This window comes from Carassius gibelio, chromosome B20 (genome assembly GCF_023724105.1).
Source record: "Carassius gibelio isolate Cgi1373 ecotype wild population from Czech Republic chromosome B20, carGib1.2-hapl.c, whole genome shotgun sequence".
In the NCBI taxonomy this organism is placed as follows: domain Eukaryota; kingdom Metazoa; phylum Chordata; class Actinopteri; order Cypriniformes; family Cyprinidae; genus Carassius; species Carassius gibelio.
Genome location: NC_068415.1, coordinates 15702993 through 15727887, shown reverse-complemented (window position 1 = coordinate 15727887; position 24895 = coordinate 15702993). Strand labels below are relative to the sequence as shown.

At 36.0% G+C, this 24895-nt stretch overlaps 1 protein-coding gene across 1 annotated transcript in view; it reads left to right on the top strand.

Annotated features, from left to right (window-relative positions):
- The window catches only part of LOC127984574 (uridine diphosphate glucose pyrophosphatase NUDT14), a 45818-nt gene extending 28529 nt beyond the window's left edge, over nt 1–17289 (top strand). Inside the window, exons 2-5 of the mRNA XM_052587278.1 lie at nt 2341–2384; nt 7766–7830; nt 10140–10437; nt 14961–17289. Of these exons, the coding sequence (XP_052443238.1) occupies nt 2341–2384; nt 7766–7830; nt 10140–10437; nt 14961–15210 (657 nt within the window). The 3' untranslated portion in view covers nt 15211–17289. The remainder of the gene's footprint in view (nt 1–2340; nt 2385–7765; nt 7831–10139; nt 10438–14960) is intronic.
- The last annotated feature ends 7606 nt before the right edge of the window (nt 17290–24895 follow it).

The window sequence follows — 24895 nt, the reverse complement described above, 5'->3', positions numbered from 1 at the left end:
CATGAATCTATTGCACTTCCAGTGCTGATCGGCTGCCCGTGTCCTGCGCACAGATTTCAAAATACTTCTACACAAATTACATAGTGAACGATTACAATGTAGTATGTGCACACAGGCGCACTTCTGGAAAAATCGGCCAAAAAAAGACCAAAAAACGGCCGGTTTTGATTTATGGCCAGTCAACCAGTGCATCCCTATTTGTGTCACAAGTTCTGTGACCAGGTAGTGAGGATTCTCTCTGGCCAATCCATGATCAGCAGAGTTTACACGTCTCGTTTTGGTAACGGTACGGATCACTTGGAACCTCAACTACAGTGGTACTTAAAAAAAAAAGTACCAGGTACTGTACCCAGTGGAAACCCCCCCCCCCCCTCCCAAAATGTTACCGTACCAAGCTGTACCATGCCGCACCATGCAGTGGAAAAGTGCCATTAGTAATTAGTGATAAATATATTTGCAGAAAAGATGCAAAACTATACTTACACAAATGTGTTCAGAAATAATATGAGGAAAGTTATTTGAGAAAATCTCAAAAGTCAAGGTAATTCAAATTCAAAATGACTGAAAGTATAACACCAGTAGACGTTTTACTATACAGGTTCTTTTAAAACAACAGCATCTTTCAGCCTGTCACCATGATGCAAACATAAAATATCAGACATACAGTTGTAGTTCTTTACACGTTTTTTATTAGATCGCGCTGCTTTTCTAATGCCATTCTTAAAACACTGGGCTCAAGTTAAAAGAAGTTCACTCCCATCCCATCTTGCATGTTTTACCTATTCCACTGCCGCGTTGTATCTTTGTCAACACAAAAACGCTGTGTAAATTCTGCCTAGCACTAAATTTATGGTCCTTCAGAGAGCATGTCACACGTGAGGAGTTAATCACGTGCGTTGACATGCGCTTGGATCATTCTTTTCTCTTTACTGTTATCACTGGCATATTGTCAGATTGTTTTATTCTATCATTTGGAAATATGTTAACACTTTAGAATAAGGTTCCATTAATTAATGTTAGTTAACTACTTTTGCTAACATGAACTAAGCAAGAACAATCCTTCTACAGCATTTATAAGTCTTAGTTCATGTTAATTTCAACATTTACTAATGCATTATTTAAATCAAAAGTCATGCTTGTTAACATTAGTTAATGCACTGTGAATTACCATGAACTAACAATGAATAACTGTATTTTCATTAACTAACATTAACGAAGATGAATAAATACAGTAATAAATGTATTATTCATTGTTTGTTCATGTTAATTAATACCTTAACTAACATTAACTATTGGAACCTTATTCTAAAGTGTTACTGGAAATATTTCTATTTAAAATCGTGATTCCTCGATTTCTAAAAAAAACAAATCGTGGCAAAACAATAAATTCTAATTAATCTATAAAATATACAAAATTGCCCAGCCCCAACGGCAAGTATAAAGTATAAAGAAATGGCAATGATTTACAAGTATGTAGATTGAACAGGAGGTAATGCCTCTTCAAACAGAGTACAAACGCACATGCACTAGGCCGATCCCCCATCATCTTAGGCAACACCAACAACCTTTTTCAGAAACATGTCTGTTCTTGTGAGATTCATGTCTCACAGAATCCCTGTCCTCAGGCACTGTGGTGATCAAGCGTGCTAGAGGTTTATATAAAAGGGTGAGAGACACTTAGTACTGTACATGTATTGTACACAAAACATAAGCCTAGGCTGTTAATACTAACATTTTAAGAGCTGCACACCCTTTCCCAATATTGCTGGGGTGTTTTGAGGACTCAAATACACAAACCTACTTATCAAACTTAAATGCGAAAGTTTTATTTTCATAGTTTAAATAAAAACTCTTTAACTTTGGTATCTTTCCTATATCCATGAGAACGTTAATGTGAACACGCTCATTGTTATAGCAATCCAGCATGTTTTTTTTTTTTGGCAACAATAAACAAAATAAACGGCAACAATATTATTATTATTATTATTATTATTGAACATCTTTTTATCCCTTTGATTTAAACTTTACATTAATGAAAGATCTGTGTTTATATTTAATGTTTTATATGTAACCTTCAAAAATCTTTTACATTAACCACTTTTCCAATGGAACTAAGATTTCTTTACAGGTCATCTTTCAATGTGATTTCTAAAAGTTTACAATAGTTTGGTTATTATTATTATTTTTTAAATGTAGGACATCATCAATGCAATGATTAAGGCTTTTTACAGTTTTAAATATTTAGACTGACTGTCTCAGTTGTTTGTTTGTTTTACATCTTTACCTGAACTGTGTTATTTAAGAAATTATATGATATTTTAAATGTGCTTTTTTTCACAGAATGGAACAAAGAAGTCCTGGGACTGTATGCAAACCCATGATAGGTGAGGATGTGTCTTACTGTTTTTATTCATTTTATTTATTTGTTTATTTATTTTTCTGGAGTGTACACTGTAAGCAAAAAACTAGTAAAATACAGGCAGCTTTGGTTGCCAGAACTTTACAGAAAAAAATGATATCAACATTATAGGTTTTACAGACTTAACTTAAATTTTGTCATTTAGCAGATGCTTTTATCCAAATTGACTTACAAATGAGAACAATAGAATCAATCAAAACTATCCAAAGAGCAACAGTATGTAAGTGCAAATGACAAGTCTCTGTTAGCTAATGCAGTACACACAGCAAGGTATTTTATTTATTTATACACACACACACACAAAGAAAAACAAGTATAATGTTAATATACCAACCTATCGAAGTACTAATCTGTTTTGTATTATTTGAATACACTGATAACCACCTAAAACTGGTGGTCATGAGGAAGTCACATGGTGAATCAAAGCTCATCACAAACCGCTTTTCCTCAAGCTGAGAAATCAAATACTGATGTATATATATATATATAATAGATGGAAGGTGTACAGTGTCACACAGACACTAAACACCATCATGGTAACACACATGACATCTAAGATAAAACCCTAATGTACACAACTGACAAAACTAAGAAGAAACACTTATTTCAATGAAAAAACATCAAATATGAAGTGTTATGCAGGGAATTCTGGGAATGTCAATTTACGGTTTCTTGCTGCAAATTATACAATGATTTGTTCTTTTCAATTAAAAAAAAAATTATTTTACAGTAAAATTAAAATAAATATAATGACAGTTATTTAACCGTTTAAAGTATGGAAGCTTGCTAACCAAAGCATTTTTACAGTCTTTTACTGTTAAAATCCCTATAATTTTTAACAGTAATTGGAACATTTTGCTGTAGTGAGAAATTAAGATTTGACTTACCGTGAAACCAGTAAGGACAAGATTAAAATAGTCCATGTGAAATCAGTGGTTTTTCGAAGGTGCAAGAATACTTTTTTTGTGCACATAGGAAACAAAAATAACGACTTTATTCAATAATTTGTCTCCTCGTTTGTCGCGTCACCCTGGTGGTATTTTGGAGAGTATCACGATGTATGCGCATGCTTTGATCTGAATGTAAACAAAGTATGCGTGTATCTTAACTTGTGTTCCGAAGATAAATGAAAATCTTACGGGTTTGGAATGACATGAGGGTGAGTAATTAATGACAGAATTTTAATTTTGGGGTGAACTATACCTTTAAGCTGCATGTTTTCACATAATACTTAAAGACGACTTTAAACCTGGAAAAGATCAGAGGCTTTTGGTGCTGGAATGTCTCACCACAGTGCAACTATAAGGTCTCCCCTGCCCCACAAGTCTTTGTGTGCACATCTTGATCTCTCTTCAGTTGTCTTTTACACGATCATGTCTCCATTGAGCTTTGTCACAATAATCTGTCCCTTTTTTCTCACTTTGATACACAGTTCTGTTTTAGTAGGTTCAGGTAGGCATTTGCAACCCTCCACCTGTCCTCAATGCACTCGCTGATCCCTGACTAAGTTTGAAGTGTCCAAGAGAGAGGCAGAAGCAGTTAAACTTCAGCTCTGTTTCCCACACAACCCCTTCCCACCGACCCAAAGTGGTTTTTGGGTCATTACACACCTAAGAGCAGCCTCTTTGTACCTCTCCAGTTGTCAACTGCTGCCTCGAGATCACGGGTGACCTTTCATACAGGGTTCATTAAAGCTATCAGCGAGGATTGAATACCTCAGTGGACCATGTGTCAATACTGCAAGACACTTTTATTTTCTCATGGAGATGTATGGAGATTCAATCATTTTCAGCAAGGAGAACAAAGCGACTACAAAGTCTCTGGCCAATAATATAAAAAGAGTTACAGCACATTCCTAAATTAGGTTTCTTAAGAAGGCCTTTGTTCTTCGATGAGGAGCGTCTGGACCATGTCTGTGAGAAAATGGTCTGCGAACCAAAACGTGATTTCTGTGGGCTTGAAACTCCACTTTCTAGCCATTCACAACATGACAAGTCTTTTTCCTTCCTCATTAAATCCAAAGTGAGAAAATTGATTTTGGACCACCAGCACAATTCAAGCAACAACGGGGAAAAAGAAAAACTCAAATGAAAAGATAGTCACAATATCAAACCTCAGTATCAAACCAGTTCAGGACAAGGTGCATGGACAAGACTGAGTTGAGATGGAGTCACTAAAACCAAGGTCCTCACCACTAAAACCATGGAGGTTTAGTTGTAAATCCATTGAAGGTTCAACACTTTATTTGAAGATGGGAGTTTGTGGTTTTATTTTGATGAACACTACCATTCAAAGGGTTGAGGTCAATAAGAATTTTTGAAGAAATAAATGCTTTTGTTCAGCAAAGGCACATTAAATTGATCAAATGTGACAAAAAAACTTTTTTTTTTTTTTTTTTTTTACAAAAGATTTCACAAGCAGTAGAACTGTTTTCAAAATTCAGAAATGTTTTGGAGCACCAAATCATTGTATTATAATTATTTCTGAACAATTACTGTATTTTGATCAAATAAAGTAGCTTTGGTGAGCATTAACATATTTATTAAAACCAACCTCAAACTTTGTGTATGCACGTGCTCTTATTTGATGTCACCATTTGACCTAATCATTGTTTTGTTGCAATGTTTGGTGGCTTGATGAATGAGGTGATCTGCAGTTGAAAGGTAAAGCCATTAAAAGCAGCATCTGTTCAGGTCATTAGTGCCACTGCTACATTCTAATGAGAGCTCTGCTGATGTTTGGGAGGTGACGAGTTGGATGCCATTGTCTTTTGTGAGGGCTTTGAAGAGTGTTGATGAGAGTATGATATGATGTGCATCAGTGTTGTGATGCGTTGATTCTTATGATCACCAGCACCAGTCCTTTGCTTTTTTTCCCGCTGCTCCGGTTGCATTGCATTCTGCAGCAAGAGCCAAACACCCCTAATGGACAGCATGCTTAACGGTGTGTGACACATCCTGCGTGACTTCGACAGTATTTCCAGGGTGGAGAGGTGAAGCGGCGAGGAGCACACCATTCAGACATGCCTTGGCTCGCTGGGGCACTGACCTGTCAGCTGCACTGTTTTCAAAGGTTGATCTAGACTGCACTCTTTATTCGGGACAGTCCTCTAGATCCACGGGAGGATCTTAACTGATAGAAATTGGATTTGTGCCTTAAAATTTACAGGACCGCTCTTAATCAGGCGTCAAAGCATCAGATCATTGTGTCTCCAGATGATAGCGCTTCCTACCAAATGTTTGTGCATGCTCTGAGTCATATCAGTTCAGAAGCACTTTCATCATTGAAGGAGCTCTGACATTTTTTGGTCAATGATTGTGGTCCTCCAAAACTATTTTGACTGAAACCGGAAATAAATAAATACATTAATTTATTTGTAATTTTTTGCAGCTTCGTTTGAATATTTAATTGCTGAAGTTTTGGTGCATCACTGAGATATTAGTGTTTTTAAAGATTAACTTTAAGTTGATCTAAGTAAAATATGGAAAATGAGCATGGACTAAATATCCATAATTGATAAGTTAAACCAAAATGCTACTGATGTACCTTATTGTGCGTCCTATTGCTAAGACTTATTTCTATCTGTAGCCACATAAAAAAAAAAAAGAATATTACAGGAGAAAACAAATGCTTGTGTGTGAATACAAATTGTGGGTAAGATTCAGGAGTGTGTGTTGGTTTACATGCAGGCTGTGTGGTAATCTCTGGCACCCATTCACCATGGGAAAGGCAGGGCAGGGCTTCCTGCCTCTACAGACATATCCGCTTTCCCCACTCAAAGAGCCGTCTCTTTCCATTGCCACTGAAACAATCACACTAATACAACGTATTATAGCATATGATCTGAGGCCTGTGACAATCTGAAAATCTTGCACTCGAAAGGTGTGGTCACATTTACCGCCTTGTGCCAAATTTTGCAGGCAAAATCCAGTCATTTCAATAGAGCGCTGTCAGACAATTGGGAATTTCATGTAAAGCCGAAAGATTTGCCAAAAAGGATTTCGCAGCCAGTTCAAATTGCCCACGCATTAGCCATGTTGACCGATAGGAAGTTGCTTGTTTTGAAAGTGACTTATTTGCAAGCTGCAATAAATACATTGCTAAATGGAGTATTTTTCAGAAATTTAATGTGTCATTGTGTCCACACCTTAAAGGACTACATCTCCCCCAAAAAGATACAGATTTGGAGAAATGTAGCATTACATCACTTGCTCACCAATGGATCCTCCCAAACGACTGATAAAAATATCACAGTAATCCACAAGCAATCCACATGACTCAGAACTTTTAAATTTAACTTTAAATTGTTGTTTCAAGCTAAAGTATGAGTCCTATATCCATAATATTGCTTTCTCCAGAGGAACATTGGAGAGAAATATGAATAAATTAAGCACCATATACAAGTGAAGGAAATGTTATTATACAGTGGATTACGGGGTCTGAAGCGATGGTTTAAAGATGAACGCCTTAATGTTTGATTTATTACATATAAACACACTTAGCTTTTTGCAATTATTGGCACCCATTCACTGCAAAGGATCTATTGGTGAGCAAGTGATGTATTGCTGAATTTCTCCAAAACTGTTACAATGTAGAAACAAACTCAACTTCATCTTGGATGGCCCGAGGGTGAGCAAATTTATAGTAAATGTTCATTTTTCACTGAAATATTACTTTAAGGCCTTGTACTATTAAGATATGTCCCTTAAAGTTTAATTAATAAAGACAATTGACTTTAAATTTAAATTTGACTTTTGATGCATATTTTCAATGATTTGTCAATTTTAATAAGTCTCATAAATGGCGACAGATGTTATGTCAGATGTGTCCTGGTTGAAGAGTAGGGAAGATGTTGCTTGTATGAGTGTGAAAGTGCCGTACAGAAACGCTCTGTCCTCTGACCTCATGCCATGCTGAACTATTAGCTTGCTTTCAGTCCACAGAGGCCTGGCTATCCCAGTATGCATCAGTGGGTAAATCCTATTATACAGGGATCCTTAAGACACAGGGATTTATTCTCTTCTTCTTAGGGCATTATGTTCAGTCTCAAACCAAGATAAAGTGAAAAGCCAAGACCACATCCAAGGTGTTAATCCTGGGTGATTTGTTGGGGCTTGATTGAGCAAGGGTTTCCATGTGCCTCTCTCTCACACACATGCTCATGTTCACTTTCTCTCTTTATCACTAAGTCTAGATGAGTTGTTGGATCAGTTGTGTTGATGCTCTGGCAGGACTGGATGCATTAACAAGAAGCAAAGATATCCATTGTTGAGTACTGATCAAACTGGAACCTCTTCTCTAAATGCCAACTCAACTTCTAAATGCGTTGCTTTTCCCTCTTTCCAGTGTCTCTGTGCTGATTTTCAACACCACCTCACACTGTTTCATCCTGGTCAAGCAGTTCCGCCCAGGTAATGCCCTGCAGTCTTTGTTCATTCCTGATGTTTTTCCACACTTTTTTTAGTTGTAATCTAAAATGAGTCTTTCTTTTAAGGCTGTAAGGTTTTTCAATTACTATAGATATCAGGGTTATGACTCCCATTTACTTAATGAGTTTTAATTAGAAATTCCACTCCCTATCTTTCTAATTAGAAACAAATCGAGCATTGGTAATGCCATTCTACATTCTTAAATTTTTAATCTGTTTAATTCAGAAATTGATTTAGCTTTTTAATATCCATTTTTTCAATTCAATTGTGAAATTTGCAAACTAATGCTTCCTGTTTGCTTCGTATCTTTCAGAGTTGTGCTTCCCTAAAATCTTCTTTTTATGGGTTATTCTAACTTTTTTGTAGTATGATTTCACAGCAGAACAACAGCTTGACATGGATTTTACAATGACTTGCATCCAAACTTTCTCACACATACTTCATTTACAATGTATCTTGTTACAAAGTGACGTACAACACCCAGATCCCTCTGTTATCTCGATTTGAAAGAGATGATAAAATATCTTTTGTTCTGCTGCAGATTTTTAAAAACATCTGATACGCAACAGATATCAGGTGCCGTTTTATAACTGCTATTAGTGTTGCTATGTTGAAATGTTTGGTTGACAATAACATGGATGATAGACATTTTTCTGGTAAAACACAGTTTAGGACCTTGCCACATCCATTCAGGTAATTTCTCTCAAATGTGTTGCACTTTCTAAGACTTTTTAGGCTTTTTCATTTGGTCTAGTGAACTGGTACCATCTTTAGTCACTTCTAAATGAAACGTTCAGTGTTTATATTACACGTAGAGAAAACCACAAAGGCATATATTGACCTAATGCAGTGTAGAAAGCCTCTAAAACAATAAGAGTCTCATAATGGAACATTTTTCATGTCGATGGTCGTCGTGCAAACAGAGCATTTCTCAGTGCTCTCTGTGAAGCTTTGGCCCCGCGCTACACTGTTACACTATTGTTCTATACATGCTCGCCAGGGACGGCGCCCTGCTTCTCAGAATGGAAGGAAAGCCTTGCATTGAAAGAGAGACGTCTTTCTACAGCTTTTTTTTTTTCCTGTAGTCTTCAAACAATGCTTTAAATGAAAAGGCAGGCCTTGTGCAGGGAAACATAAGAACAAGTCTTCTCAAGGATGGCTTTTCTCTAAGTGAGCTCTCAGTCAGTCCCAAATGTACAGCACATTCGTCTGAAGGGCGTAGTACTAAAGATCTGGGTATAGATATCTGTAGGGTTGTAGGCTCAGACCTACTGTATGTGTGGTGAACCATGAGTTCAGCTCAGGGTTATTATTGTCAACTAAAGCTAAAACCGTAAAAATAAATTCATTAACTGAAATAAAATAACAGATCCAAATCCTTTATTACAGAAAGTTGCCAAGGATTTCTGATTTGCATTTAGTACTAAAATAACTAAATCATTATAAAAATGATGTACTGTTGACATATTACAATTATAGACCTATTGTGCAATCCATTGCTGTTATTACAAGGTCGGTAAGTCTAAGTATAAGATCTTTTCCCCCAAATATATCTGTTTAAACATCTATTTATCTTCAAAAACATTATGCTTATAAATGTAAAAAATCACACACACACACATATATATATAGACATACATTCATGATATTTTACAATTATTTAAACATTTATATAAATGGTTTTAAAATATATTTAAAACCTATTTTGAATAAATAATTATTCAGTGTACTTGAGTATTTAAGATAAAGGGAATTGTTATTATGTTGGTAATGGTTACATTATATGTACATAGTAAATATGTATTAAAAAGTTGGGCTGTTAATTTGATTAATTGCATTCAAAATAAAAGTTTGTGTTTACATAACAAGTATGTACAGTGTATGTTTGTATGTATGTAGCTACACACACATATATGTATACATTTAATAAATATTTACTTGTATGTGTGTGCATATATATGTTCAAATTTATATGTGAATATATTACACATTTCTTAAATATATACACATACAGTACCCTTTCGTTATGTAAGCTTTTATTTCAGATGCAATTAATGGATTTGACAACCCTTATGAAAGATTTATTTATACTTTTTTTTAAAAACTTATTTTTTTCCCTTTGTCTTGGGCAGCCTTATTGACCCCTCTGCAACTTCTTCTCAAACACATACTTGTGCCTACATGATCTAAAAGATTATGTTTGAGACCTCATCAATCAAAGTGTTTCCCATTCTCTCTTTGTATTTAGACGCGTTCTTGAACGATGAGTGACACGTCTTCTTTCTCCACAGCTGTATACATGACCGAATGGGAGCGCAGCAAACCGAAACCCCTGCAACCTGCAGAGGAAGAGTCAGCGGAGGCTGCACCAGCAGAACCTAAAGTCCCGGAAGATGATAAAGCAGGAGAGACAAGTGAAGGGACGTCGAGCCACCAACCTCCCGCTTCGGCTGGCGTGACATACGAGCTGTGCGCAGGATTGGTGGACAAACCCAACCTCTCTCTGGAAGAGATTGCCAGGCAGGAAGTGCTAGAAGAGTGTGGCTATGATGTATCAGTCACCAAGCTGAGAAAGATCACATCATACAGGTGAGAACCCTTAAAGAAGTCACATTTCTTATATGTTATGGTAAGTTCATAAGCATAGTTCACACATAAAGATATCGCCCCATATGATGCAGTCAAAATCTTTTAGCATGTTAGTAGCTAGCTAGCGGCATTGTATTAAGAAATGTGATCAAATTCAATTTCAGCAAGTTATTTCTTGCAAATGGTGTCAGATTTAATGTATTTTGGTGATGTCAGTAAGTATAGATCCCTGAAAGCTGCTGCTTTTGCTAATAATGAATGTGGGAACGTTGTTCTGGAAATTTAGCAGCTTTCAAGTGTGAAAGTAGTTAATAATAACACAAGCAGTCTCATCAGTGATACACTGTTAATGAAACAAGTCATGAGGTTTTTACAGGCTTATTTGTTTTCCTTATTAGATGTCTCTCTGAAATTCTTGATTCTGATTGGTCAATCACAGCTTTCTGCAATTAGATATTTTTGTAGTGTCCCCATCGTCATCTCAAAATGAACCCCTTCAGGACTTTATATTTATAATTTACATATATTAAGAAGAGAATATTTGCTTATTTATACTGTATACTACAGCTGTTACTATCAGTTTTTTTTTTTTTTGGTTCTGCAAGGATGCATTAATACTGATCATGCAGAAAGTGACAGTAAATACATTTATATATAAAAAAAAATATATTTAAAAAAAATACTGTTCTTTTGAATTTACAGTTCATCAAACATTCCTGAAAACAAAATCTTATTAAAGATAATATAAAAAGTGTTACTTGAGCAGCAAATCATCATATCCGAATGATTTTTAAAGGATCATGTAACACTAAATACTTAAGTAATGCCTACTAAAAATGCTGCTTTGTCATAAGAGGAATAAAATACATTTGGTGAGCAAAGAGCATAAGAGACTTAATAGTAATATAATAGTACTCACTCCAATTATTTTAACAGTATATAAGAAAGTGTGTGTGTGATTGGAATGTATAAATATCTGGTAAAATGCACTTTGTCGTGGCTGACAATCATTGTTATCTCAACTATTTTTCTCTCCCTATTTAATATTTAACCTTCTTCTCCATCATTACCAGCCCTATACCCCCAGAATAAAGAACCTCAGATAAAGTATTCAGGGGTTAAATGTGCCCTGATCTCTTGTGTAACAGAAGAAGAAACAGTGCTGCATTATGCTCTTATCAGTCTTCATTGATGAGGCTGCCGTAAACCTCTGCCGCCTCACACCTGCTTGAGTCACACACCTGTCTGTCTGTCTGCATGCGTGTGTGTGTGTGTGTGTCCGTGTGTGAGCCTGCAACATCTGCCTGGTGCTGTTTGTTGTGACCTGTGCCACAGCAATCTCTGATTAGCTAAGATACCACATGGAGTCGGGGATCCTCCTCTAAAATGCACACGGTCAGACGCACCTGCAGACTGCAGCATCATAAACTGCACCACCTGTGGACCTCACGCTGCACCTGCTGCGTTCATGGGCTGGGCAAGGACATGAAGGAATGCAAAGAGAGGATGACCTACTTCTGTTTGATTGTGTTAAACAGTGTAATTGTTTTCCAAATTTCCAAATTAGAAATGAGAGGGAAGAGGAAATGTTGTGGAGAAGATGTTGAGGAAATGACACCTTGTTCATATGGGCATTTACACGACCACTAGACCCCAGCACCAACCAGTCTGCTTTATAAATATGTACTTGGAAACTAAATATAAACTTGGAAGAAGCAGCCAAAATTAACATTTTCTCTCCATCTTTCTGGCATTGTTAATCATTTAATAAAATTCTTAAACTCACAGACTCTTATAGTCACATTTATTCAGTAAAAACTCGCATTAACATTGTGAAATATTATTATAGTTTAAAATAACTGTTTTCTATTTTAAAATGCCATTTATTCCTGGCAAAGCTGAATTTCCAGCTGTCATTCCTTCAGTCTTCAGTGTCACGTGATCCTTTAGAAAAAAAAATTTAATATGCTGATTTCGTGCTCAAGAAGCTTTTCTTACTATGAATTTTGAAAATATTGAGCCTCGTAGGGTTTTAGTAGAAATGTGTAAGCACTGTGGCTCTATCAAAGCATTGCTAACGTCATTAACTGCTTGTTTTGTTCTGTTCTCTAAGGTACACTTAAAATGTTATCAAGATTTTTACATAATTTACAATTAATAGGCTATTGTTTTTGACCCCCCATCCCCCCTCCCACCCAATAACGTTCTGTTTAAGTAGGTGTGGTGGATTGTAGACTCCGAAGTAAACGGCCACTGCAATAAATCAATACATGCACATATCAAACGATCTCTAATAACAGACACAGCAATAGTGATCACGTAAAGAAAACATTTAGAAAAATATGTACAGTATTTCAGTTTCGATCTTTCCAAAAATCTTGTTGAATTGAGCATTGTTTGTAAACAAATCTGGTGTAAAATGAAGTAAACAGGACCAAGTTCCTACTGTTATGAAATGGATCTTCATTAAAAATCAAGTTCATCCACTCTTTCCTAACACTGGGATCAGAAGGGATGGCATTGCAAAGGCTGTTTTTTCATAACTTCACACTGCACAACACACTGTTTTCTTCAGAGCCATCTTTATCATTTGGTTTCTCCGTAGACCTGCGTTTGCCTTTTGTCATTTACCTAGCACATTTGCGAATAGGAGGGCGGGGCTCAGCAGGCAGTGGTGTTGAAGCAGGCGTTGATCATCATCTGCGGAGGCGGTGCTTATCCACACTATGACATCACAGAGTGGTACATTCCACAAGCTGTCGTTTTGGCAGACTTTAATAAGCTGTTTTTATATTAATGATAAAATTTTCAATTGAAGATTTCTGAAACTTATAGGATATTATTATAGCTCAATGACCTCCTATATGTCAAAAGATCAAGGGAATTTTGATTTCTCAGTTCATGACCCCATTAATCCAAGTTATTTTGGGCATTACTGAAGGGACATTAGTAATCTGCATTGAGTTTACAATTTGCAAAATTAGTGTAATTAGTCAGTGCTAAACTTTCTCCTAAATAAGGGAGGATTCCATGATAAAAGATGATGCATTTTCCTTAGATTTCATAGAAATACTGTAAAAGTACTGTACTGTATCTTCTGGCTCCTTTAGAGCTCCAGGAGGGTTTCAGAAGAGTTCATTTGTCATATCTTGTCTCTATTCTTCCTGAGTGGGTGTCAGCATAGACCCCATTCTTCATTGGTGACAGACGCAGTGGAGTCCTGCAGATTCTCTTGAAATTCGTCCCTCAAATATAGAGTCATGTTTTTCAATGCACACAGTGTGGTTAGTTTAAACTCATCCTAGAAACTGATTGCCGGGGCTTGTTCCATTTTTATCTCCTCAGGCCATCATCCATCACTTCAGTGGTACGCAGGCATCACGGCCTTGTAATTTTCTTCCATATTTCATGAGCTCATTTAAAAAAATCTGTTTCAGTCTACAAAATACTAGGAAAAGAAGGGGCTTTTGGAAGCTTCCCATCTCTGTAATGCTCTGGGGTGTCAGGGAGATTCTCCATGGTGACATCTCTATGACAGAGTCTCAGGTGAGGTAACGCCTCGGTCACAGTGGAGCGTACCAGATGCTGCTATGTTGTTGTCCATTAAGGTTTGAGAGGTCTTTCTCCATGCCTTCAGGTCTTTATAGTAGACCTCTGTGCCTCTACCTAGTCTTGCCATTTCACATTATATGTAGTGAGTGGTGTATATTTCCTAATTTGTGGAATCCATGATGTTTTGTTTTTTTGTTGTTGTTTTTTAATCCGTTAATGGATGGGAGTTTTTTTTTTTTTTCATGACTAAGTGCTTTTAATGGCAGTTAGAACATTGACTCGCCATCTGGGTAACACCCATGGGTAGCTAGTTTCTAGGTTGGTAATGAACATACAAGTACAAAACAGTTCCTATCGAACTGAATAGGGAAAGACATGAATTTAGTAAGCCATTTGCAGAGATTACATTTCAGTAACAGTTCAAATCAGGAATACAATTTGAAAACAATGGTGTACAGTATTTCACTTTTTTAGCAAAACGTTATGCTCCAGCGTTTAAATTATGTCAAGGTTACATTTTAAGTCAGAAATAAAAGCTATTATTTAGTGTTTTTAGTGCAAAAACGTGGCTTCTTTAGCTTAAATCATGTGAAAATGTACTAAGCTATTTAGTTACATTTCAGTACAAGTCAGGAATGTACTGTAACCAACTGCATTTGGCATTAATATTTACCAAAAATGTGTTGTGTCTTTAGCTCAAATCTTGCTATAAATGTACTACACTGTGTGTGTGAAGCTGCAGTTCAATAACATTTGGAATCAGAAATAATATAGTTTGTAGCTGTATTAAGCATTAGCGTTTATTTCACACAAATGTTGCTGCTTTAGCTTAAATCTTGCAAAACATTTATTGCTATTGTGTCTTATGAAAGAAAACCGAGGCATCTCAAGGTTTCGGTGATTCTCGTGTTGCTCCTTTTGGCTTGTCATTATCGGGTGTCCTGAGTCCCTTGTGCTTTCCTCCCCCACAGGTCAGGAGTTGGAGTGACCGGATCGAAGCAGACCATGTTCTACGCTGAGGTGTCTGAGGAGAATCGCGTCGGAGAGGGAGGAGGTAAACCCCAAGAGGGCGAATTGATCGAGGTGGTCAAAGTTCCCCTTCATGAAGCCATGACCTTCGCCTTTGACGAGAGCATCCCGAAAACGATGGGCGTTATTTTCAGCTTCATCTGGTTCCACAGCAACATGTCACCGAAGTACAAGATCTCCACCAATGTGTAACATCAATAAATACAAGTCATTGCATACATTTTTATATATAGTAATCAAATTGGTCACTAACTGGTAATCATTTTGCTATTTCTTACACTTTTATCTGTTTGTTGTGGTTCTAGCTATTGTCTTATTTCAGACTGAAGCCGCACTTGTGTGCCATCTACTGAAAAGGTTCGTTGTGAGTTTGTTTTGTGTAACTGAATGCTTTGTTTTTAACATGCCAGGAATTTCAGCCAGCCATTTGAAATCACACCACGGCCCTTAAAGACTTTGTAATGGTGATCTGTTCCACTCTAATTTGAGAGGGTAAGATCTGAAAGACTGTGTTGATACCATCGGACTGAAAATCACAAACTGGATCAATCCTGAGTGAAGCTGTACTTTGTGGTCAGAAAGTGAGACCTCTAGCCATATTCCCACCACTTTTGCAGGTTATTTAGTAGAATGACATGCATTTTTAAATAAAAATAAGCAAGTAAATAATCACAATAATTAATGTGGATCATGTGAACAAAACACAGGCAGCTACACAAAAGAGAACTTGAGAGCCACTTCTTATAAAACAATCAATGACAAAGAAAAACAGTTACGCTCTTGCTAAATCTCAGGTCCAAAGCTGACTTTGGGACATTCAGGGTTAGTGATGATGCTGAAAAATGCTGAGATGTTTTTTTAAATGCCGCTTAAAATTAAGTTGATACTCTGAGTGTGTGTTTTGCACAGAATTTATTTATGAAATATCTACTACAATAACCTAAAGTGTGAGTACAGTGCTAGTGCTACAGGTTTAAAGCTGCTTTGCCATAATCATCAAATCTATAACACTGTTCTGAATTCTTTCAGAACTTACGGAACAGAATATATGAAGGGTGCATGAGCTCTTGCCTGCTGAAGTAAAAAACAATAATAATAATAGAAATTAATTTTTTCAAATACCATACAGTGGCAGAAGACAGGTACCTCCTAAAGTCACAGCAGCAAAACTTAGTGACTTTCTGAAATCCCTTGAATGCGATACTTGAAAATCATTTGTTGCCGTTTCCTGTATGAATATATAGGGTGATGTCTATAAATGCTTATATATAATCAATATGCCCTCAATTTTTTTCCACAATACCTCCAGAATTTGAAAGGCTGCTTACAACTTTTTATTAAGGTGAGCTGAAACTTTCTGAATCAGATTTTCACTCTGTTGTGGTTCAGTTCAGATTCTTGTATGCGCAAAGCATACACTAGTTTAATTTCAATCGATCAATTAATCAGTCGATCATTTTTCCTATATTTTGTTGGCTTAATTATTTTGTGAATGATATTGAAGTGCACAAACATTTGTTGATACTATCTTTGTACTTATGACAATGTTCACTACAGTGTTGAATACTATTGTCAGCTGATTGGATCTTACTGTAAAGCATTTTCCTTTGTCCTATCACTGTTCTCTGTAGTCTATATTCTATTGTGATTGAGTGTTATAACTTTATCAATACATATGATCAATGTGCAAATTTACAAATGACCATGTTCATATAATCAGTCAAAACAAGTGTGGAAAAAGACCACAATGGGAGTGTTATTAACTTCAAGCACTCCTCTTCAAGTATGCAAATGAGACATTTAAGATTTATGCATTTGTTTTGGAAGTATTATTTCATATCACAATGCCTCAGATATCATTTCCTCATTTTCTTAATCTCTTCTTATAAAAGAAACTTTTAACTTGTTTGAGTGTTTTGTACATTTATCTCAGGATAGGGCTTGATTTCTTTAAAAAATTTATAAATTGTTGATTTATTGTCATGTGCTACTTTTATTAATGCTTGATTTTCAGACTCAGTATTTCAAGAGGGGTGTTCACTACTACATTTACATTTCTTTTGAATCTCACATTTGTTTACGGATTGTTTTTATTTATGGCACCTCAAATGAATATACAAACACACACACATACATACATACATACATATAATTAAGTATCTTTTGAAATTTGAAAACATATATTTCAGAAATGAAATATTGCATGTGCACTCTGTATTACATTGATCTGCATTCAGTTTAAATGAATAAAGAGGTTATGGTCTTAGGTCATGTAGTCTATATTTCTTTCATTATTATACATATTCAAAATTATAAAGGGTTGTAATGACTAATAAACAACACTATTTTGCATTATATTTGCTCAATGAAATCCAGAACTTGTTTCTTACTAATTCTGGAGTGTCGACTCCAAAATATAGTGCATGTTTTGCTCTAGCACGTCACACTTTTCCACAAAATGTGATGCATTTTTGCTTTCGACAACCATTTTTAAGGTGAACAAGTCTTGTATTACCTCTTAATCATCAGCAAATCTGCCACAAAGACATAATTCCTATCTTCCTTTATCTAGGTTACAACTATTTATTAAATTATCTGCCAATTTTCACGTATTTTTTATTTATTAATTTTTTTCCCCTAATCCTGATTTCAAGGTTAAAATTATGGCCATGAACAAAAAAGAACTTTAGGTAATATTAGGCCTTTGTTGCAAGTACGATTTTATTTTTCAATGTGCAGTGCTGTAATATATTTAAATAGTGGTGAGATCTACTCCACTTGCTCTCATATCACTCTCCTTTCTACGGTCCCCCACATTACCACACCTTTTGGTTGCAATCTTTCTTTCATGTGCCAAATGAGTGTAATGAACAATTTGTCAAGTCCTTCTCCTCCAGAGCTCACTAGGAGTCAGATTGAGCTCTTCGTTATGTAGCGCTTCGAGAGGAGTAATCTTGTGAAGGTAATGTTTGCTTTGGTCTCTGCTCTTTTTAGGCACATTGGTAATCATTAGACCGCCTTACTGGCGGATGTCCGGGGCGAGGGATTGTGGAGGAGGGACAGGTGGTTGTGTGAGGGGGTCACAAATAATAGCATTGAATAACTGAGTGTAACTACCACGACTTTGCTATAGCAACCGCACGCCTCACAACAAGACACACAATAAGTGTGATCTGTGGGGCAGGAGAGAGGAGAAGACATGGCAAGGAAACTTAAGCATGCTTTCCATGCTTCTTGATTTACTGATGGCTTTGTTCAGATGACCCAGAAAGGGATTGTGCACTTTACGCAGACTGAATACATTATCAATACAAAACAATCTTTCATTTGTCAGGCCCTGAGCCCTTTTTTTTTTTTTTTTTTTTTTTTTTGCTTTTTCTTGTTGGCCGTTTCATGTAATGAACTAGAAACCTCTCTAGAGATGCTATGATTATTTCATAATGCACCCTAATGGGATTAGCTTGCTAAGAGAAATTAATGATGGGCGTGGGACAAATTTACATGAAGATTTTGCCTTGTTTCTTTCAGGTGCATTTTTTTTATTGACCCTGTAATGCCTGACATGAAATATTAAATCAGTTTGATTTGTTTGAAATTGTAGTAACAAAATTTTAATTAAAAAAAGTTTGCATGTGTGTTTTTGTTTACTATCATATTTGAAACATTGGTTTTTATGGTATATACTGTATAAAATATGATGTATTAAGAAAAAAGAAAAAAAGCTCCAAACGGAGTAAAAATATACAGTTTGATGGAGTTGCTGATATATTGATATGCCCCAAAAGGTGCAATTCTGAAATTCTGTAGCTTGTAATATCAATGATATATTTATAACAGCATTGCAAACTTACCTAAAAAGTGTTTAAATATCAGTTACTGTCACTCTATATCTCCCAATTATATGTCTTAGTATGGACATTAAATGATCGAAAGATATATGAATAAATGCTCAAAGCCTGATGCGTCATGTTTGATACATTTTAACATGACTAAAAGATAATATTGTAGCCTACTGTATATAAAATCAAATAAACCTAAATTGATTCCAGTTAGTGATTATCTTGAAATATGAACCACAACCTTTTACAATTAAACTAAAAGGCCTTTCACTTGCTAAATAATAAATAAAATAAATAAAAAAAAATTGATGGTTTTCAACAGTGGTGTTGAGAATTTAACGACCTTGATAAATTGACCTCCGGTGACATATATTTATATATATACTGTATATATATACATACAGTACAGAGCAAAAGTTTGGACACACCTTCTCATTCAAAGAGTTTTCTTTATTTTCATGACTATGAAAATTGTAGATTCACACTGAAGGCATCAAAACTATAAATTAACACATGTGGAATTATATACATAACAAAAAAGTGTGAAACAACTGAAAATATGTCATATTCTAGGTTCTTCAAAGTAGCCACCTTTTGCTTTGATTACTGCTTTGCACACTCTTGGCATTCTCTTGATGAGCTTCAAGAGGTAGTCACCTGAAATGGTCTTCCAACAGTCTTGAAGGAGTTCCCCGAGAGATGCTTAGCACTTGTTGGCCCTTTTGCCTTCTGTCTGCGGTCCAGCTCACCCCTAAACCATCTGGATTGGGTTCAGGTCCGGTGACTGTGGAGGCCAGTTCATCTGGAGCAGCACCCCATCACTCTCCTTCTTTCTCAAATAGCTCTTGATGCCTTCAGTGTGAATCTACAATTTTCAGAGTCATGAAAATAAAGAAAACTCTTTGAATGAGGTGTGTCCAAACTTTTGGTCTGTACTGTATATATATACAGTATATTTATGTAGTTCACCTAACTCTTATATTGTATGACTTTCTTCAAATGATCTTCTTTTGTGTTCTGCAGAAGAAGAAAAAACAATCAGGTTTGAAACAACATAAGAGTGAATAAATGATGACAGAATTGACATTTTTGTCTGAATTATCTTAAACACCAGTCTGAATTCTGAATATTCCAGATGTTGTCTTTGTGAAGCCTGGCATTGATTTGATTTGCAGAGGGAGACTCACCTTACACTGAAAATGATGTGTGGGAGGCATGTTTTGCACTGCTTCATGTTTTGTGCCGACTTCATCATTTTCTCTGCATACTTTTATCAGGCACAACATTTATTTGTGACTTTATACCTCAATTTATGCATTTATACTTTTTCCCATAACTGTGACTTTATTTCACAGTGTGACTCTAACTTTGTTTCACAGTAATGGTACCTTTTTAATCTGTGAAGCAGAAAGTGTGGGTTTTGTTTTCCATTGCAACCATCTACATTTCCTTAAACCTTTCTATTATTCCATTTTTTTTTAAAATACGGGCTGACTTGTTGGGATTTGTTCACTCTCATTGTTATTCTTCACTGTCATTGCTTTCATAAATCATCTATATGGAGGAAAATGTATCAACACAATGTTCTTGATGAGGTCAGTATTTCAGCTCATGCTGAGCGGCAGCTTCTAAATTTCATGCAGGTTCCGATCTTTCCCTTCGCTGAAGGACAGGGCACTTCCATTTCCCTGGAGTCCTGATCTGTCATCACTCCCCCATCCTGCTCCACACACCAAGCAACTGATAAGATTCACTGTAGTTCATTCGAGCTTAATGCATTAATGGTGCTGCTGAATGTTTATATGAACTTGCCCCATGTCAGCCGCTGGCTCCCTGTAATGTGCTGACTTGGCTTCTAGCGTGTAGCTCACGACAGGACTGATTAGCAGTGCGCTTCAGTGGGGAATACCCAGACATCCTCCGGGAGCTCTGTCACGCTAGGTTGTTGGAGGGTGATTAATTAAGGCCTGTTGTTTTCTGTTTTGGTGTTTAAATGTAGAACGATAGCCCATATTGTTACTTCTATGCGAGCCAAGGACGGGCCTATGTCATATTACCTTACAGCCAACTGAGTTTAGCCAACATCTTTAGCTGCCTAATGTATCACCCTTACTCATGTATCCCCTTTGAAAGCCACCATGGAACATTTATCGTGGGAAAGCGAGTAAACTGAAACATTTCTAACATTGGTGCGAATCTAGCTATCGATTTCAGTTCTGATACAGTATTGTTTTTGATAGACAACATGTACTGGTACCCTTTTTTTGCTCTCCTCCTTCTTCAAAGTATTTTTTATTACCAACAAACATATAGCACAACAATTTCAAGAAGAATAACAAGAAAATACCAATAAAAATTCACAGGGCTCTTTGTTGTTTATAAATCATATGGATTTTAGATTTTTTTTTTTAATAGGGGTAAAGATGGGATACAAATTGAAAACTTTTTCAGCATATATAATTAAAATGTATTATATACATAAAAAAGTGTATAGACTAATACTGGCTGAATATTAAAAAAAAATGTTATTGAATCACTCAAATGCAGCCATGGGGGTTATTTCACAAAGAAAAAGAAATAGAAAATTACAATTTGAGAAAAAAATAATAAAATAAAAAATATGGTAATGTTTAACTTACATTAATATACATCAAACATATGAAAACCAACAAGCGGAAACCCTGGCGGCATTGCGTCAGGTAGCCCCGCCCACACTGAAATCTTATTGGACCAATTAGCATCAAACATGGATGGGGACATATTGATTGATTATAGATGTTTAGAATGGGATTTTCTGTGACAAATTTTTTAAGTTACAAAAGGCTACCATTAATAGTATTAATAAGCCATTAAAATCACTGCTAAATACATTGCAAATATACATGGTATGTGTTTTAATATTTAACTCTAACGGTCTTCAGTAGCCATGTGTTGTGAGTTCGAGAAAGCCCCAAACAGAGTGAAACTGTTCTGATTGGCTGTGTTATTGTGATTGTAGCGAAATCTGACAGGGTAGCAGCACAAATCGACAGAACTGCTTGCCACTGGAGTCTCTTTGCGTCACTCCTGTTAAGCAACACGCTGTGAAAATTGTGATGATTTTGTTTACATATATTATCAACTTAATGTGAATTTTATGCCAACAGCTCAGCATACATTTTCTTGCTTAATAATGGCATAAAATGTCAAAGGCTAACTGTGTGGATGTGGATGCGCAGATGACACTAAAACCAAGCTAAGCTGCCAGAACCAATACTTGTAATCAGTGCACATGAGACTGCAGGTGTCAACAAGGGATTGTCCTCCCTTCCTGTTATTTCCTCCCAAGTCTACCTACTCAAACATAGCCTGTGGCATCAAATCTTTAGGTAGTCTTTTTATAGTTATAGCCCCAACTTACCATCTGTCTGTGTTTAAAGAATTATGATCTAACCATATAATCATAGTATTTTGCAAATGTGCATCAACTGGTCTTTTAATTCTTTAGTAGGCCTATTTTGCATTTGAGCCTTTGGAATAATAATCATATTATCATAATAATCATTTCATGGCATCAGCATGCCTTGCCTGCTATGAAGTCTTTTATTTTATTTTTATTTTTATTTTTTGTAATTGTCCTGCTGAGACTGGTCCTGGTTTCCAGTAATTCCTGCTTTCACTTTCACTCTGCTTCCAGTGCCTCAGGGCAGGGCACTCAGAATCTGACATGTAAGTGATCATTTGTTTCCTCTTTCAAGCTACACCAGCTTCTGAGCATCTCATGACCAGCATGTGGGTTTGTGTTACAGATAAGGGCTTCATTTTCCACCGCCCTCGGCTATGGATCACCCACACTGACGTGCTTGTGTTCAGATCTCCCTTAAGTATTTTAAGTTTGCTCCACACTGTAAGCGAAGCTCCTTGGGGTGTATCGCGTTGAAATGGATGCTGTGAGTTCTTGGATTGAGGTACTGTACAGAACAGATGTTATCACTGCAGACCTGAAGGCTGAGTTTCTTGGAAAAGGTGGATTTTATGAATCGTGACTTGACTTTAATCCACCTACAGAATTCCTCAAAACTTCTATAGTACGACCAGCGCTGCATGAAAAACTTGTTGCCAGGAAACGAGATGGGAACAGGTCATAGAACACCCCCTCAGGGTTTTGTTCAATGAGATGCAAGTCTTCCTGTCTGTTTGTTTTGCTTCTTAGAGCATTTGCTAACCTTCAGTGTAAGGGCTGTTGTAGTATTCTTCCTTAACTGAACATCAGTTATTGCATGTTCCAAGCACATTTTTTCTCATTTTGGTTTTATCAATGTACATTACATCAATGTTATAATGCACATCTAATAACTTGAAAAATTCAATGATGAGCATTAATACATTAAAAATGCAATGATGAGCATATTAGTATTCTCTGAATTAAAACTCATTTTATATATTGGGGGTGGTGTTGAAGGGTAAAAAATATCAGTGTAACACAAATGTCCTGACATAAAAAATAATAATGAATACAAATTAAAAGAACGGAACCAAACTATCTACATATATATATATATATATGTATGTATATATAAAATCACATAAAACAAATTTTTGCAGTCACACTTTATTCTAAGGTTCAGTTCTCACTATTAACAAACCAGTAACTATGGCTTTTTCCTCAATAAACTCCTAATTTGCTGCATATTAATAATCAGTAAGGTATTTTTTACTATTATGTTATTGGGAATAAGGGATGTAGAATATGGTCACGCAGAATATGTGCTTTACAAGTACTAATAAACAGCTAATATTTTGATAATAGGCATGTTAATAAGCAACTAGTTAATCATGAGAACTGGTCCTTATACTAAAGTGTTACCCTTATTGCTTTATGGTTAATATTTTTTTTTCTTTAAAATTTTATAAAGCTTTATATGGTATAAACCAACTTTTTTTAACATTTTGCCCTTTTTTAAAATCAAGAAAACCCGCATTGGCACAATATACTTGAAAAAACAAAATAAAAATTGTGGGGGGGAAAGGAAAATAAATAATATAACTTTTTTCTTAGAATTCTAAGTTTATATCTCATAAATCTAGTACTTTGACTCACAATTAAGACTTTTCCCCCCAAAGAATTGTGAGATAAAAAAAAATTGCAATTATTCTTTTTTTTATCCCTTGAAAGGGTTCTTAAAGGCTATTTAGGGTTTGCAGGTAACGAGAAACCCTACCATACACCACAAGCTCATCACAATATGATGCTTCCACTATGTCACTACTGATGATGAAATAGTAATGAGCTCCTCTTATGCATCATAGCTCCCAAAAGTTTTGCTGAGCACTTTCATATGTAACCTGACACATGGACCTCTTACAGCTCGCCCATTGTGCTTTAGCGTGAGAGGCCATCTGTGCAGCTGGCTATGGGTGCCTACTCCCTTTCTCAGAACACTCCCAGGTGTGACCAGCTCTTTGAAGAGCAGCAAGCATTGTGCCCACCTCTGGAGTTATGACCGGCAAACAAAGAGCAGGAGGACACACAATATGATTCCAACACACTGTCCATCTGTATGCTAATGAGAAATGGTGTGCACATGGGGGCAGTGAAGATAATGATCAGAGGATATGAGTGCCCACTCTGTGTCCTGAGAACCTTTTGGCTTGGAAATGGTGGTCAGCAAACATGGCGTGGTCAACAGGTGTCGAATTTTGCTTTATTGTTGCAGTTCAGATCCTGAAGCAGATCCCTGTAGTGGAATCTAATGGATGACGGCATCAGCGGTTTTCTTCATTTTTATTAAATAACAATAATAAAATATAAACAAATAAATGCTATTCTTTCTATTCTATAAATTCTATAAAATGATTACAGTGCAGCTCAGCTGTTTTCAGCCTTGATAATAATAATAAACGTTTCTTAAGCAGCAAATCAACATATTAGAATGATTTCTAAAATCATGAAAATTTCAGCTTTTCCATTACAGGAATAAATAAACATTTTAAAATACGATTAAAAATAACTAAAAAATAATATTAAAATATTGAATTTCAATTGATCAAATAAATGT